Source organism: Sarcophilus harrisii, chromosome 6, assembly GCF_902635505.1.
Source record: "Sarcophilus harrisii chromosome 6, mSarHar1.11, whole genome shotgun sequence".
Taxonomy (NCBI): Eukaryota; Metazoa; Chordata; class Mammalia; order Dasyuromorphia; family Dasyuridae; genus Sarcophilus; species Sarcophilus harrisii.
Genome location: NC_045431.1, coordinates 163,100,526 through 163,115,335, shown reverse-complemented (window position 1 = coordinate 163,115,335; position 14,810 = coordinate 163,100,526). Strand labels below are relative to the sequence as shown.

The window sequence follows — 14,810 nt, the reverse complement described above, 5'->3', positions numbered from 1 at the left end:
AAAATCTGAAAAGATTTACATGAAATGATCCTGACCAAAATTAACAGAATGAGAATAACTTTGCACATAGTAATAGCAATGTTTTATGTTGATCACTTATGAATGACTTAGGTATTCCCAGCAATATAGAAATCCAAGACAATTTGAAAGGTCTCATGAAGAAATAACTATTCATATCTGGGGGAAAAAAACAAACTGATGAAGTCTGGATGCAAATCAAAGCATTTTTTTTTCACTTTTTTTTAAGGCTTTTTCTCCCCCTTTTCTATTTTTTTTTTTTTTAATAACAGGACTAATATGGAAATATTTTACATGATTTCAATTGTTTAGTGTCTTGGGGTAGTGTGGGAGAGGGAAAAAGAATTTGGAAATCAAAATATTGCAATAAAAATTTGTTTTTACAGATACTAAAAAAATACTATTAAAAATCTCAGCAAAAAAAGAAATTGGTGGTTTAAAAAGACATACATAAATAGTTGCAGATCATTAAATATTCTGTTTGGTCAAAAAAAAGTACAAAAGAGAAGAAAATTCAGAAAGAATCACGTTGCAAGATAGCCTTGAAAGTAACATGTTCAATTTATTATATACTTTTCAAAAAGCAAATTATGTGTATATGTGTAATAGAGATTTGAGGTTTTGTACACAATCACTTTCTGTTCTGCCTTTTTTTTTTTTTTGTTAAAAATTAATTTAATGCAGAAAATTTTTTTCTAAAGTTAAATGACTCAGCTGGCTGATTTGTTAATGAGCAACACACTAGTAGGGACTCAGACACTTTAGTTGTAAGAATATCTAATGTGATCTATGATGTGGGGTTTGGCACCAAAAGTTGGGGTTCAATCATGTGAAGAATTCACAATGGCCATTTTCTTTGGCAAAAGATAGCTTTTTTAAGGAAAATAGGTTATAGACAAAATGAAGGGATACAATAGACACCAGGAATGATAAATATGAAATAGAGTGGGAAAGCATATGAAAGACAAGTTCCTCAGTGGAACTCACAATTTATCCAGTAGAAAAGGAGCACCCCATGAGGTTGGGGTATACCCTTAGCTGGCAGGCTAAATCCTGAAGGCCTTAGCACCCTAAAAGAGTTAGGTAGCTGTAAGAATTGGGGTTGGGACATAGTGGAATTACAGGAGATACCACATGGCATGGGGCAAAGGAAAAGGGGAAAGATAACCACAAGGTTGAGGTGCTGACTCAAAAGAAAGTAGGAGCAAAGCCATGAGCCATAAATTGTTTTAGAGGGAGAATTTAGCCTCAGGCTCTTGACATAACTTGGATTTCTGACTGGATTACCTTTAGAGGGTGGGACCAAAAACAGATCTCTATTATAATCAGAGCTACCTTAATGCTTAAGGGTTAATTTTTATCAGTTCCTCTGCTAACCATACCTAATATTGAAGACATATCTATCCATCTGTTACTCTTAGAATTTGGAGATTTATAGCAATTTTTCCCTCTAGGAAGCTGCAATCTGCCATCAGGGGTAGATTGGAAAAGTAAGCATTCAGAAAGAGTAGAGGCAAGGAGGAATGACCACCTTATAACATACAATATCACAAATCAATAAAGGCATGGATAATTATTTTCAATCTTTTTATTGTGCAAAATACCCTAATTACCTCAAACCTGTGGTATACAGACAACTTTACCAGCAATTTGAGAAGGAAAAATATGCCTATAAAATACTGCATTATTTTCTCTTCAAGTCTAATCAATAAGCATTTATTAAACAATTACTATGTGCCAGGGACCGGGCTAAGTGTAAAGGATACAAAAAAAAAAAAAAAAAAAAAAGGCAAAAGACAATCTCTGCCCTCAAGGAGCTTAAAATTTATTACCACTAGAGTTTACCATCAATAAAACAAATCAAGCCCTGGTTTATAGCTCTTACTGATTTTTGAGGTGTCCCCTACTGAAAATTTAGTAAACTCTCCTACTGGAGCAAGATTTGGCTCATCCCTGCACAAAATTTGTCTAAATCTCCAGTAATTTTCTTTTAACTTCTCTGAAAACACAGTACCACACTAGTTTCTCTCAAAATGATAAAAGTTCGTTTTCCGATGGATGAAAATAACTTCATAGTAAGATATTTTTGCATCTCTTTTCTTTTCTGCCTACATCTTTTCCAGGAAAATAATCTCTGTAGTGAATATACTCAAAAAGGTTGCTGTTTTTAAGCAGTTCCCAGACTAATGGCAGGAGGAGGGAAGAGACAGAGAAATCACATGCAAATAACTATGTGCAAACAAGACACAGGACAAATTGCATAAGATTACTCAAGAGAGAGAAAGCACTACCATTAATGGAGCTAGGAAAAACTTCATATAAAAGGTGAGATATTTCAAAGAAGCTAGGAGAGAAATGAGGAGATATGGAAGACAGAGAAAATACCCCCAATAGGAGATGGAGATGAAATCTTTGTTATCATGTATTTGTATTAATTCCAATGGGGAGGATAATATCCTTAAAGTGTCATGTGAGGAGATTAAGGTATGAGATAGGAACTTTCAAGTCATAAGGACTTTCTGAAAGCAGGATTTTATATATTTGGTCTTGCCCAGATAATGAGCCTTTATTATTTCTAGACTTTCAAATTGGAAAGGCCATGGAGAGTTCAATTTTTGAGGCAGAGGTTAACTTGCCCCAGTCAAAGCCGGAATCGGTATCTGAACTCGGTTCTTCTGTACTCGGAATCCCTCCTCTACACCAGGCTGCCTTGGTGTTCACCCTTCCATGGGTTCCACTGCACAGCATCATCAAATGATTGAGTATCATCAGCAGAGCACCTCTGCAACTGTTAATCATCATTACTTAAGAGATTTGAACGAACTCGCTGGGTGCTCTGGTTGCCTTTGAAACAAGGGCATGTGGACATTTTATATCCATTCTCCAGAGAAACCTACGTCGCCTCCCTACACATGGACGCTGCAACAACACAAAAGCGTTTTAAACGAGAGCACATTGTGGGGGGAGGGGGATCGGGGAGAGGAGAATATAGCAAACGTGAGTTTCCCTCCCATTAGTCCGTATGGACATTTTTTTTGTCATGGAGGGAATCCATGTTCCCCCCCCAAAAAAAAAAAAAACAAAAAACCTGGTATGTTTAAAGCCCACATTAATTGGCAAAAGATGAAATTTTCAGAGAAACATTTAACGTAAAGCCTGGGTTAATAACCTGACATTACGGAACAATAAAAAATGATTTTTAAAAATTTTTTTAAATTCTGGTTTTGACTCTTCGCCCGAAGTCCCAGAGTTTAGCACAGTGACTGGGTCCATCAAGAACGCTTAATAAACGCTCGTTGACTACAAACTAAATAGACAATTTCTTGTGATGTGAAAGTAATCCTATTGATCAGGGTATCACGTGATTTCCAGGGAACAAAAGGAGGGGAGGGGAGGACACCACCTTTACCTTACATCAGGACCAACCCCTCCCAAGCCTCAGGTTAAAAGATTTAACTTAAAACGAAACCACAGGAAGGAAGGTTTTCCCACTCCGTCCTCTCAAGCAGATGAAGTTATTAGGTCTACAGCACAAAGGTGAATTTTAGAGGTAGAGGGGTGCTGTCTTTCCTAAACCAGGTGTATAGAGACTTGGAGGCAGAGGCAGGGTCCAGAAGAGGGAGGAAGAGAGGGTCCCGTCCCACGTGGGGAGGCGGGGCGTGTCCCTTTTCTTGGAGAAAGGGAGGGGAGAAACTCGGGTGGAGGAAAGGAGAAGGGGGAGGGGAGAAGAAAAGGGGAGCAGCCTTTGAGCGGCGGACGGGGTTCAGCTCAGCTCTTAGGAAGAGGGTCTCCTCCCTCAGTTTCCTTCCCCTATCGCTCTGGGAGGGAGGGGCCAGGCCTCGAGGGGAGGTGGTGGAGAAAGGCTCCGGGCGGGGCAGCAGAGGTAGCTCCTCCTCCTCTCCCTTCCCCTCCATTTCGTACCTCCCCAGGTTTTCTCCCTCCCCCTGTTTTTTTTCCCCGCCCCGCCCCGCCCCCGGTGGGGGAGGCCGGGCAGCTAGCTCCTCGGCTAGCTAGTTCGCTTGCCCGGGGCTGGGCTAAGCTGGGCTGGTCGGGGCGGGCCGGCGCTCTGAGCGGCCACGATGGCAGAGTCTTCAGCTCCGGCTCCGGCTCAGGCGGCGACGGCGGCGCGGGCCGAGGGCGCTGGGGAGCCCCAGCGGTCCCCGGCCGGCGGCAGCCCCGAGCCCGGATCGCCCGAGCCCGCGCCCTTCTTCCTTCTGTATCCGGGCGATGGCGGCGCGGGCTCGGGGGCGCGGCTCCACCACCAGCCGCAGCCCCCGCCGTGGGGCTGGAGGACGCCGCCGTCCCCGGGCTCGCCGCTGCCGTTCCTGCTGCTGAGCTCCCCGGCGCCCGCCGGCACCAAACCCCGTGAGTACGGGCTGGGGGAGGGCGGGAGGGGAAGGGACCCGGCTTCCGCGGGCTCGTGCCGCTCCCCGAGGTGCTGCCGTCGAGGCCGGACCCCCGCCCCCGCTCCTTCCTAGCTGAGCACTGGGGACACCTCCCCTTTCTGAGCTCCAGTTGGGGCTACCCGGCTCCGGACCACTCCCCCCCGCTCCTTTCTAGGTGGGGCTAGAGCCACCCTCATCTTCCCTACACACGCCCCGCTTCTGCCCCCTCGCCCCTCCTAGAGGAGGCTGAAGCCAATCCCTTCTTCCAGGCGGGACTGCCCGTCCCCCGCTCCCCCCCCCGCCCCCCTTCCCAGCCGCGGCCCGCCACCACTCCCCTCGCTCCGGGGCTCCCACAAATGCCCCCGTACAAGTCGGGGGCGGGTGCTCCCCGGGGCTGCCGGGAGTGCTCCCGAGCCCCGCGAGTGCTGGCTGGGACGGGACCCGGCCCAGAGGCAGTGAGCGGGGCCTAGCGGGCCCGGCGCAGACGGGAGCTCCCGAGCAGGCAGTGTGGTGCCGTAGAAGAGGAGGCTGAAGGGACTTGGGGGCGTGACGGGGCCCGAACAGCGTGGGGCGGTGATGGAGAGGCTGGCCGGACGTGGGGGAGTCAGGGGGCCTAGCTCTGTCCCTGACTCCGGGCCCTCTGTGTGCACTCTACCAGTCCGGGACTCTAAGGGGCTGAGAAGCCGATGGTCTCCTCACCTGGAGAGTCCCTCTACCAGGGAGTCACAAGGCAGCCTTCCCCCACAGGGAAATCCGAAGAGATCCCCAGCTCTCCCCGCTTACTGCCTGCTGAAACGCTGAAATCCGTAGGCACTTATTAAAAGCAGGTTGTGTCTGAGGATAGTTGAGACTCAGACTGCTTCTGTGAGGCATTCTCTAGAGGGCAAAAGTCAGCCAGAAATCCAAGGGCAAAGCTGTTTGTGTTGGGCATTTTCTGTCTTGTGGAATCAGGTGTTCACTGTATTGCCAAGCCAGGTGCTTGAATGGTAGCCGAGTGCCTTCTGTGTACAGGAGCGGACCTTGGATGCCCCCAGGAGAGACCCTGGGTGTGGGCAGATACATCCGAGAGGGAGGAATTTTCTGGAAGCCCCCAAGATTGGACCCCATCACTGTAAATAAATCCGGAGGTCTGGGTGGATGCCACTGATCACCCTCCTGTGAGACACTCAGTTTGATCTTCGTGTGTGTCATAATACCAGGCAGTGTGTGATGTGCCAAATGCGTAGTACAGATAGTACCGTAGGAGTTTGGAGTGCTCTCTAGCTTGCCAAACAGTGATATAATAAGCTAAACAAGGAAAGGGGCCCTAAGACAGAGACACAGATTCCTCCACTTGGAATTTAAGGCTTTCCACAATCTGGTTGCAATCAGCGATATTTATTAATTTTTTTTCACCAGCTCTAAGCACACCAGTGTCTTCCACCTCCCACCTCCATTTATTCACATACAAGCTGTCCCCCTTCATCTCTACTTCTTAGAAATCTCATCTTCCTTTAAACTTCAGGTACTTACCGTTGAACAGCCTTCTCCGATCCCCCAAAAGTTAGTTTCTTCATCTTTGTTTCTCTATCCCCTCCCTTATCCTTCTTTTTCTGTTTTTCTCTTTTCTTGTCTTTTCTTTTCTCCTTCCCTTCCTCTCAGTCTCCCTTTTTTCTCCTACTCTCCTTCCCTCACCTCAGGTTACAACCTCTGTTCATAGTTATAGTATCCTCTTGTTTATTTTATTATTATTTTTTTTTCCTTTGGGTACCATTTCCTCTTTTTTTTTTTTTTTTTAATTTAATAGCCTTTTATTTACAGGATATATGCATGGGTAACTTTACAGCATTAACAATTGCCAAACCTCTTGTTCCAAATTTTTACCTCTTACCCCCCCACCCCCTCCCCTAGATGGCAGGATGACCAGTAGATGTTAAATATATTAAAATATAAATTAGAGTATCCTCTTGTTTCATCATCCCACTGGAATGTAAGCTCCTTGGAGGACAGGGACTTTTTTTTTTTTTTTTTTTTTGCCTCTCAATCCTAGCATCTATCAGTGCCAATAATTATTGAATTTATTGTTGAGGCATTCATTTAACCATTAACCATTCATTTAAGTCTAATTCTTAATCCCCCATGGACCATACTGTCAGTAGAGTTTTCTTGGCAAATATACTGGAGTACTTCACTTGACCATTTCTAGTCACAGAGTTAAGTGACTAGCAGGATCAGACAGCTAGTAAGTGATTGAGGCCACATTTGAATTCAGGTCTTCCTGGCTCCAGGTCCAGCACTCTATCCACTGAGCCACCTAGCTGCCCCTAATTTTTTTTTTTTTATTAAAGTTTTTTATTTTCAAAACATGCATGGGGATAAATTTTCAACATTAATCCTTGCAAAACCTTGTGTTCCACTCCCTCCCCTAGATGGCAAGTAATCAATATATGTTAAACATGGTAAAAATATATGTTAAACCCAATATATGCATACATATGTATATAATTATCATGCTGCACAAGAAAAATCAAAAGGAAAAAAAATTAGAAAGAAAGTGAATGCAAGTAAACAATAACAAAAAGTGAAAATGCTATGTTGTGGATCAGTTCCCACAGTCCTCTCTCTGGGTGTAGATGGCTCTCTCTTTATTACAAGATCATTGGAACTGTCCTCACTCATCTCATTGTTGAAAAGAGCCACATCCATCAGAATTGATCATAGTATAATCTTGTTGCATTATATGATGATCTACTGGTTCTGCTCATTTCACCATTTTCATTTTCATTTCATCAGTCCAAGTAGGTCTCTCCAGGCCTCTCTAAAATCATCCCACTGATCGTTTCTTACAGAACAATAATATTCCATAACATTCGTATTCCATAACTTAATTTAGCCATTCTCCAATTCCTGGGCATCCACTCAGTTTCCAGTTCCTTGCCACTACAAAAAGAGCTGCCACAAACATTTTTGCACATGTGAGTCACTTTCCCTCCTTTGAGATTTCTTTGGGATATAAGCCCAGTAAAAACACTGGTGGGTCAAAGGGATGCATAGTTTGATAACTTTTTTGAGCATAATTCCAAACTGTTTGAGTGGTTGGATTTGTTCACAGTTCCACCAGCAATATATTGGTGTCCCAGTTTTCCTCCAACATTCGTTAGTCAATCTGAGAGATGTGTAGTGGTATCTCAGAGTTGTTTTAATTTGCATTTCTCTGATCAGTAGTGATTTAAAGCACCTTTTCATATGACTAGAAACGGTTTTAATTTCTTCATCTGAAAATTGTCTGTTCATATCCTTTGACTATCAATTGGAGAATGACTGCCCCATTAATGGATTGCTATTGTTAAATGTACTGTACTGCTAAGTCAGGGGTAAACTAACCTGGCTTCTGGCTTCCTGTAGTCTCTCAAAGCTCAACTGCAAGTGCTTGATAGGATAATCCATAACAGTCTTACTGTTCTATTTTGGGTGGTGTAGGCCTTTTAAATCCAGAAGGATCATAGAAGAAAAAACAAAAACAATAGATGCTTGAGTGAAGAGCATATATTTTTTATGGCAGCTGTTCAGTTCTCAAAGTGTTTTGGGGACTCCATTTCAGGGGAGGCTGATTCAGATTAAAACTTTTTATAAGATATTTTAGTTTTTAATAGGGTGAATATTAATAGATATAAGCCACATAAACAGAAGCTCTTGGGAGAAGGACTCTTAAAGAGTGTAGAGGAGATCCTTAAATCAAAAATTTGAGGATTGCTTTTTTTTTTTCCACAAAAGGCAGAAGTTGTACATGCACCAGTGTCTCCTCAATCAACAAGCATTTACTAAATGCTTATTTTGGACTAGGCATTGTCCTAACTTGTGGGGATATGAATAGCAAAAAATATAGCCCCCGTACTCTAGGAACCCACCTGTCTAAGAAGGGAGACAACTTGCAAAATATTGTACTTCCTAATGTTTATAGTCTAAGTGGCAGATAATTTGGACTTAAGGCTAGGGAATGGGGAGGGATGAGAAAGGCCCATGGTAGAAGATAAGAGTTGAGACAGATTTGACATGAGAATGAATTGGGAGTAGCATGGAATATGATGCCAAGATTGTGAACCTGAGGGATGTGGATGCCCTTGATAATACCATGGAGGATTGGTAGAGGAGTGCTTTGGGGGAAAGAGTGTTTTGGGTTTTGAGGTACCTCTAGGAAGTTATATTGGTTATGTCTGGAAGGCAGTTGAATTGAGAATGGAGCCTCAGCTAAGAGATTAGGGTTGGAGATTCCGATTTGTTTAACATTGCATATATGAGAGATGAGAACTGAATCCTTGAAAACTGGGGAGATGTTACTAAGAAGGGGACTCAGGGATAGAGTCTAGGGGGACAGGATCGGGTTTCTTTGATGCTGCTTCCTGTGCCCTTTCTTGGTCTCCTTCCATGGTCCAGGCAGAGGCCCCGAGAGACATCCTAAAGGGGCCCCGAGACATGACCCCTTTGGCCTAGGATTCTGGACTTAATCCTGGGAGTTGTCTCCAGAGGGCCAGTTTCTTTTCTCTTGCCTCCACTCTACACCTGGAATTTTTTCCAGGAAAAAAAATCTCTAAAATAAAAGTTTGTTCATTACTTTTAAATTTTTTTTCTTCAAACAGAAAAGGAGGATCCCAATTCCAGCAGTGTCCCCTTAGTATTCCATTTGGATGTGAGATAGCTATTATTATCATTATACCCACCCTAGAAAGTGTTTGAGATAGAAAAGAATCAATGCTGTCCACCAAACCCCTTCCCCTCTGCAGCAAAGGTAACTCATTGGGAAGAGGTGGAGGGCTGACAGACAAATATTTCCTATTCCCGTTGGAGTTGTCATTGCTCAATCAACTTCCCAGGAGAGCAGGTTTGGTGAGTGCTGGCTTCCTTGCCCCCTAGAATTAGGTCTTCACTTAGGAAGACCCTTTAATAAATCTTTCTGTAAGAATCATGCTGTGGAGGAAATCTTACAGGAAACGGAATTCTTAAATCTCTTCAGAACTCCCTTAATTCTTGCTCACCCTGGTCTCTGCACTCTGCTCAGAAAAAGCCAGAAACTTCCCTCTCTGGTTTTCCCGGTCCTGTTCTTGCCTGTGGCCATTACTGTTTCAGGAGGGAGGGCACCCCTCCCTTCCCTTCTCAAACTTGCCCCCACAAGCCCATGTTTTGCGTACTAGGGAAAGAGCCACACTCCCTGCAGGAACCTGACACCCCCTTGTTTCCCCCCCTTCCCCCTGCCAATCCCCTAAGAAGCAGCTGCTCTCTTGGAGAACCAAATTCCTGTATTCTTCCTGCTGTCCAGGACTGCACCTGATTGGGCCTTTCGAACATGGCACTTCCCCCCATTTGTTGTCAATGAAATCTCCTTATTAGGACAACAGGAGCCAGCCAGCTGGTCAAGTTTCCTAGGGCTAGGCTTAGGAGGGACAGTTAAAGGGAAAAGGTGTGTGTATGGGGGGGAGGGTGCAAGGGGAGGGGAGTTGGAAAGGAGAAGGAAAATTGAATATTGGACTGTTCCAAGCAGATTGTCAGGGCTGAAATGCTGGGTTTCACTAACTTGGGTAGTGTACCTATAGGTTACAGAGGAATATTGGTGGGGCATAGCACCTTGTGGCCCTTGTTAAAGGTGACCACTTTGTAATTGATTTTTCCGATGCCAGGATAGATTACATCTAAAAATCAATTAACAGGAATTTATTAAATACTTATGCTGGGCTTTGCAGATACAAAGCAAAAACAGCCCCTGTTCCCAAAGATTTTGTGTGCTTTTGGCAATAATATGTACAAAAATACAAGTTTAGGTTGGCTCAGTGGTTTGGGCAGATTTGAAAAGGAGAGGGTGACATTTGCCCAAAACTGTTGGAATCACGCAGGCTCACCTTCCCGAGTTCAAATCCAATATGAGACACTTAACTAGATGTGTTATCCTGGGCAGGTCACTTAACCCAGCAAACTGGGTTACAGTTCTTCTGTAAAGTGAGCTGGAGAAACCATGCTAGTATCTTTGCCAAGAAAACCTCAGAAGATATGGACATATTGGGGGAGAGGGGAAGTAAAGAGCTTTTTAGTTTAGATCCCGATCGGCCCCAAAGTAGACAATCTTAGGTATGCTTTTGGAGCGGCTGTTATTTTAATTGTTTAGTGGTGCCTAAAAATAACTCAAGAAAATGAATCTTGTATGAGAAGAGCAGAGGCAGATCATGACCTTCCAGCAGTCACATGTGTACCTTGTGTACTTACTGAATGTGAAAGAAGAAGTAGATGACAGCGGTCATCTCTAGGGATATGACCTGAATGGTTTTAACCTCAATTAAATATTCAGTCCTCCTAAATCAGTGATATAAATGCAAAACCTTGTGCTCTGCTGGTCTTCAGAGGGAATAAAATGAAATCTCAAAAATTTCTGTGGGCTATTTGACTTTGAATCTTTCCCCAAAAATCCGTTTATGTTGGGTGACTCCATGAACCAAAGAAGAAGCTTTTATTTAATCCTAGAACCATGTGACACTGACAGAGGATAGTTGTGACCTAATCCTACATTTTAGGAAATGAATGGCTTTGGAATGGAAGGAGAGCAGAAAAAGAGTTCTTTACTTATGGATCTTTTTGGCAGTTCAGTGAGGCCTTTTTATCAGAAAAAAAAATGTTTTTAAATGCATAAAGTAAAATTTGTGATCAAAAAAGAAAACTAATTCTATGGAAAGGTAGTTAGCAAAATATTTTTTTAAAAGTTGCTGGATCCCAAGTTAACCCTTGGACTTGGTCAGGGAGTTCAGTAGACTGTGTTAGCTCTGTTAATGAAGAGGAGTGAATGTTTTTAAATTAGCCATTTGAATTTGGATTTATTTTGTTTTTAAATTCAATGTTCAAGTTTTATCTTGAGGAAGAAATTAGGGTTATGATTGGGCACTGATCTCAGAATTGTGTAATAAGTACATGGGACACCAAGAGGGGGTGGGAATATTCTGAAGAGGAAGTGTCTTTTCTAAATTTGGACTTTTTTCTTTTTTGGTTTGACTGGACTATCTTGTTACATAATGGGTGACTTTTCAGGTGGCATAGTGAAACTTTCAGGCTCCTAACTTGGTTGGAACTATTTCATGGTAAAAATGAGGTCAAATTGATAAATTTGAACTCTGTATAGATTATATGTATGGGTATGTATATAATATATATGTGCTATATTTATATATATATGCATTCCATATAGATTATGTGTGTGTGTAACATACACACATTTGTATATAGCTATATATGTGCATATAAATAGTATATGTGTATGAGCTCTATAGAGATTATTTTGGGGGTGTACGTATACATTATGAATGTATTATGTATTCATGTATGTAAATGAGTTCCACATAGACTTTATGGTACAGCTGTGTGCGTACATATGACATATGTGTGTGCATACAATAACCGGGTGTGTGTATAATATATGTATTACATACATGTAATGCATATTACAGTTATACATATACACATGTACAGCCATGTGCTTTCATTGCTTTAGGAGAACCTCCCAAATATGGAAATTCCCCACAGTGCATAAACCAGCACCTGTTTTCTAAAGTCCCTACCATTTGAGACAACTTTCCTGCATGATTTGTCCCTCCTTAATCTGCCAGGATGTGTCCGGATAGGACTTGAATCCGAGTTAGCTCTCTGTACTTGTACCAGGACCCCTTTGGAGCTCCATTTACAAGGAGCCATGACCCCTGTCTTCTGCCAACTCTCCTCCCGACTCCCCTGGGACATGGGGTGAAAATGTGAGTTCTGTATGACCCGCCATGGTGTACTTTGTCTCACACAAATTCATTTATATGGAATTTTGCATCTGGGAAAACCGTCCTTCATCTCTAAAGACTCAGCAGATCATGATTGTGGCCCTGTGGTTAACAATACCTTTTCTCTGTCCACCTTGGTTTTCATTCTTGGTACTAAAAATAACCTGCTTTAAAAATAATTCTTCCCAAAAAGGGGGAGAGGGGCAGCTATAAATGGCACAATGGATAGAGTTCAAATCCAGCCTCAGACACTTAATACTTTTTAGCTGTATGACTCTGGGGAAGTCACTTAACCCCAATTGTCTCAGAAAAAAACATACAAATAATTCTTCAGACTATTGTAGATGTTGGAAGAACTCCAAAACTGGGAATAGCCAGGTGAGGTTTGCTTCTGGGCTTCCTGAATCAAGAGTTTTCACTTCTTTTGTTATTGTTTGCTTTCATTTTATTTTTTTCTCATTTTTTCCCTTTTTGATCTGATTTTTCTTGTGCAGCAAGCTAATTGCAGGAATATTTTTAGAAGAATTGCACATGTTTAACATATTGGATTATCTGCCGTCCAGGGGGGGAGGTAAGAGGAAACGAGGGAAAACTGCAACACAAGGTTTTGCAGGGGTGAATGCTGAAAATTATTCATGCATATGTTTTGAAAATAAAAAGCTTTAATAAAAAAAAAAAAATTAAGTACTCCGTGGCCCTATTGTGTTCAGAGCAAACCACCACCATTTCCCGAGGGACCCCAGCCAAGCTCACTCCTTTCCATGATGGCTGGGGACTCATTCTCTGGGTCTTTCTTTGCCCTCCTACCCTTGGATATGGCACCTCATTCTCTGCTCACTGGTAAATCTTTAACCTGAACTCAGCTTCACCCTCACTTCCCCCCAGCCTCAAATCCTGGGTCTTCTCTCAAGAGGTAGGAACTGGCCCTCTTGGCTTGTATTGTCATCTGGATGCCCAGTACCTCGCCACAGATAAGTTAAAATGCTGTTTGTTATTTTAAGACAACTGTGGTTAGTCATCCACCTAGTCTATTTAAGAACCAGTGCTTACTCAAGTAATGATTATCAAGTCCCTGCTGCAAAGTATTATAAATTAAAGAAAATAAACCAGATTTGAGATGAAACTTTTACTTTGGGCAGACTATTAGGTGAAGTTACGCCCCATTCTGGAATCAGACTAGATTTGGGGGAGATGTGAGATGAAGTATAATCCAATGTAAATGGGTTAATTTCAGGAAGTATCATCGGAGCATTGTTCTAGTCCCATGGAGGATAGTGGGATGGTGAACCATGATGAGAATAGTAATGAAATTCTACTTATAGATAGAACATTAGGGTTATATAAGGCTTTCCCTAGCAGAGCTCCAAAGTCAGAATTGCTGGATGGGAAGAAATCTGGATCAGGGAGATGGGTTGTTGATGAGAAGTGGATGGAAGTAGAGAATAGGTTTGACTTGTTATTAAGTCATGGGGAAACCAAGCTATTTATTGTTTCTCCAACTTCAAAAAAACTTAGTTCAGTGCCTAGGACCAAGGAAAAAGTTAGGCAGAAGTCTTCCAGATAGTGTATTGGGCCAGTTGGCTTTGAAAGGAATGTGTTTGGAACCAGTGCTGGATGGAGGTCAGGAGATGGATGTTCTTATGAGCAGAGAGGACATTCTGATGTCAGATCAAAGAATCCCTCTACCGCTCTCTGGAATCTGGGAGACTATTGATCACATTTTCTTCCTGTCTACATTTTCACTACGTTCTTCTCTTAGTGGTTGTCCTATTTGTGTGACCATTCCTTGGTCTCCTTGATTGGATTCACCCAGGCCATGTTCCCTAACTATGCGTGTTCCCCAAAGTCTATTTTAGACATATAGCTCTATGTGATCTGTCTTGGGGATCTTACCAGCTTCCATGGAGTCGAATATCTTTATGCAGGTGACATACAGGGCCTAACTCTTTGTTAAACTCCATTCTTACGTCACAAACTGACTTTTTGGGACATTTAATGTATCCAGAGTTGAATTCATAATCACCCTTCCAGAAAACAAATCAAGAACATCTCTTCCCCTTCCTAACTTTGCTATACTGTTAAGGGCACTACTGTCTGAAGTCAACAACCAAGGGGTCATCAATCAACTCACTCACCCTCCCAATATCCAATCCAGTGCCAAGATCAGTACTTTCAGTTGTTTCAGTCATATCCAACTCTCTGGATCCAGATTTGGGGGGAGATGAGGAGGCAATTGGGGTTAAGTAACACAAGGTTTTACTTGTTATGTAAATTACACAGCTAGGAATTGTCTAGTGCCTGAGATCTAATTTGAATTTAGGCCCACCTGACTCCAGGGAGAATGCTTTTTCCACTGTGCCACCTAACTGCCCCAATAAATGTTTTTATTTTTAAAAAAAATAAATACAATTCCCTAGCTTGTAGACCTATATACTGTGTCTACCTCTGTTTAAAAAAAAAAAAAAAAAAAAAAAGACCCTCAAAAAACCACTAAAATTATTTCTCACCCAATGTTCAGAACATTTTTTTTTCTGTTGAAAATCTGCAAAACAATTTTGTGTATATTCATGATTTTGTATTTTTTTGGGGGCGGGGAGATTGTTTTGATTAATGATTATCCTGCCTATCT

General features: G+C 42.5%; 1 protein-coding gene across 4 annotated transcripts in view; it reads left to right on the top strand.

Moving 5' to 3' along the window:
* The first annotated feature begins 3,990 nt into the window (after positions 1-3,990).
* The window catches only part of RUFY3 (RUN and FYVE domain containing 3), a 127,749-nt gene continuing 116,929 nt past the window's right edge, over positions 3,991-14,810 (top strand). The window contains exon 1 of one of the 4 annotated variants that reach the window (XM_031943921.1): positions 3,991-4,383. In XM_031943921.1, the coding sequence (XP_031799781.1) occupies positions 4,098-4,383 (286 nt within the window). In that variant the 5' untranslated portion in view covers positions 3,991-4,097. The remainder of the gene's footprint in view (positions 4,384-14,810) is intronic. The other 3 variants (XM_031943924.1, XM_031943926.1, XM_031943923.1) reach the window with 3 other exon arrangements.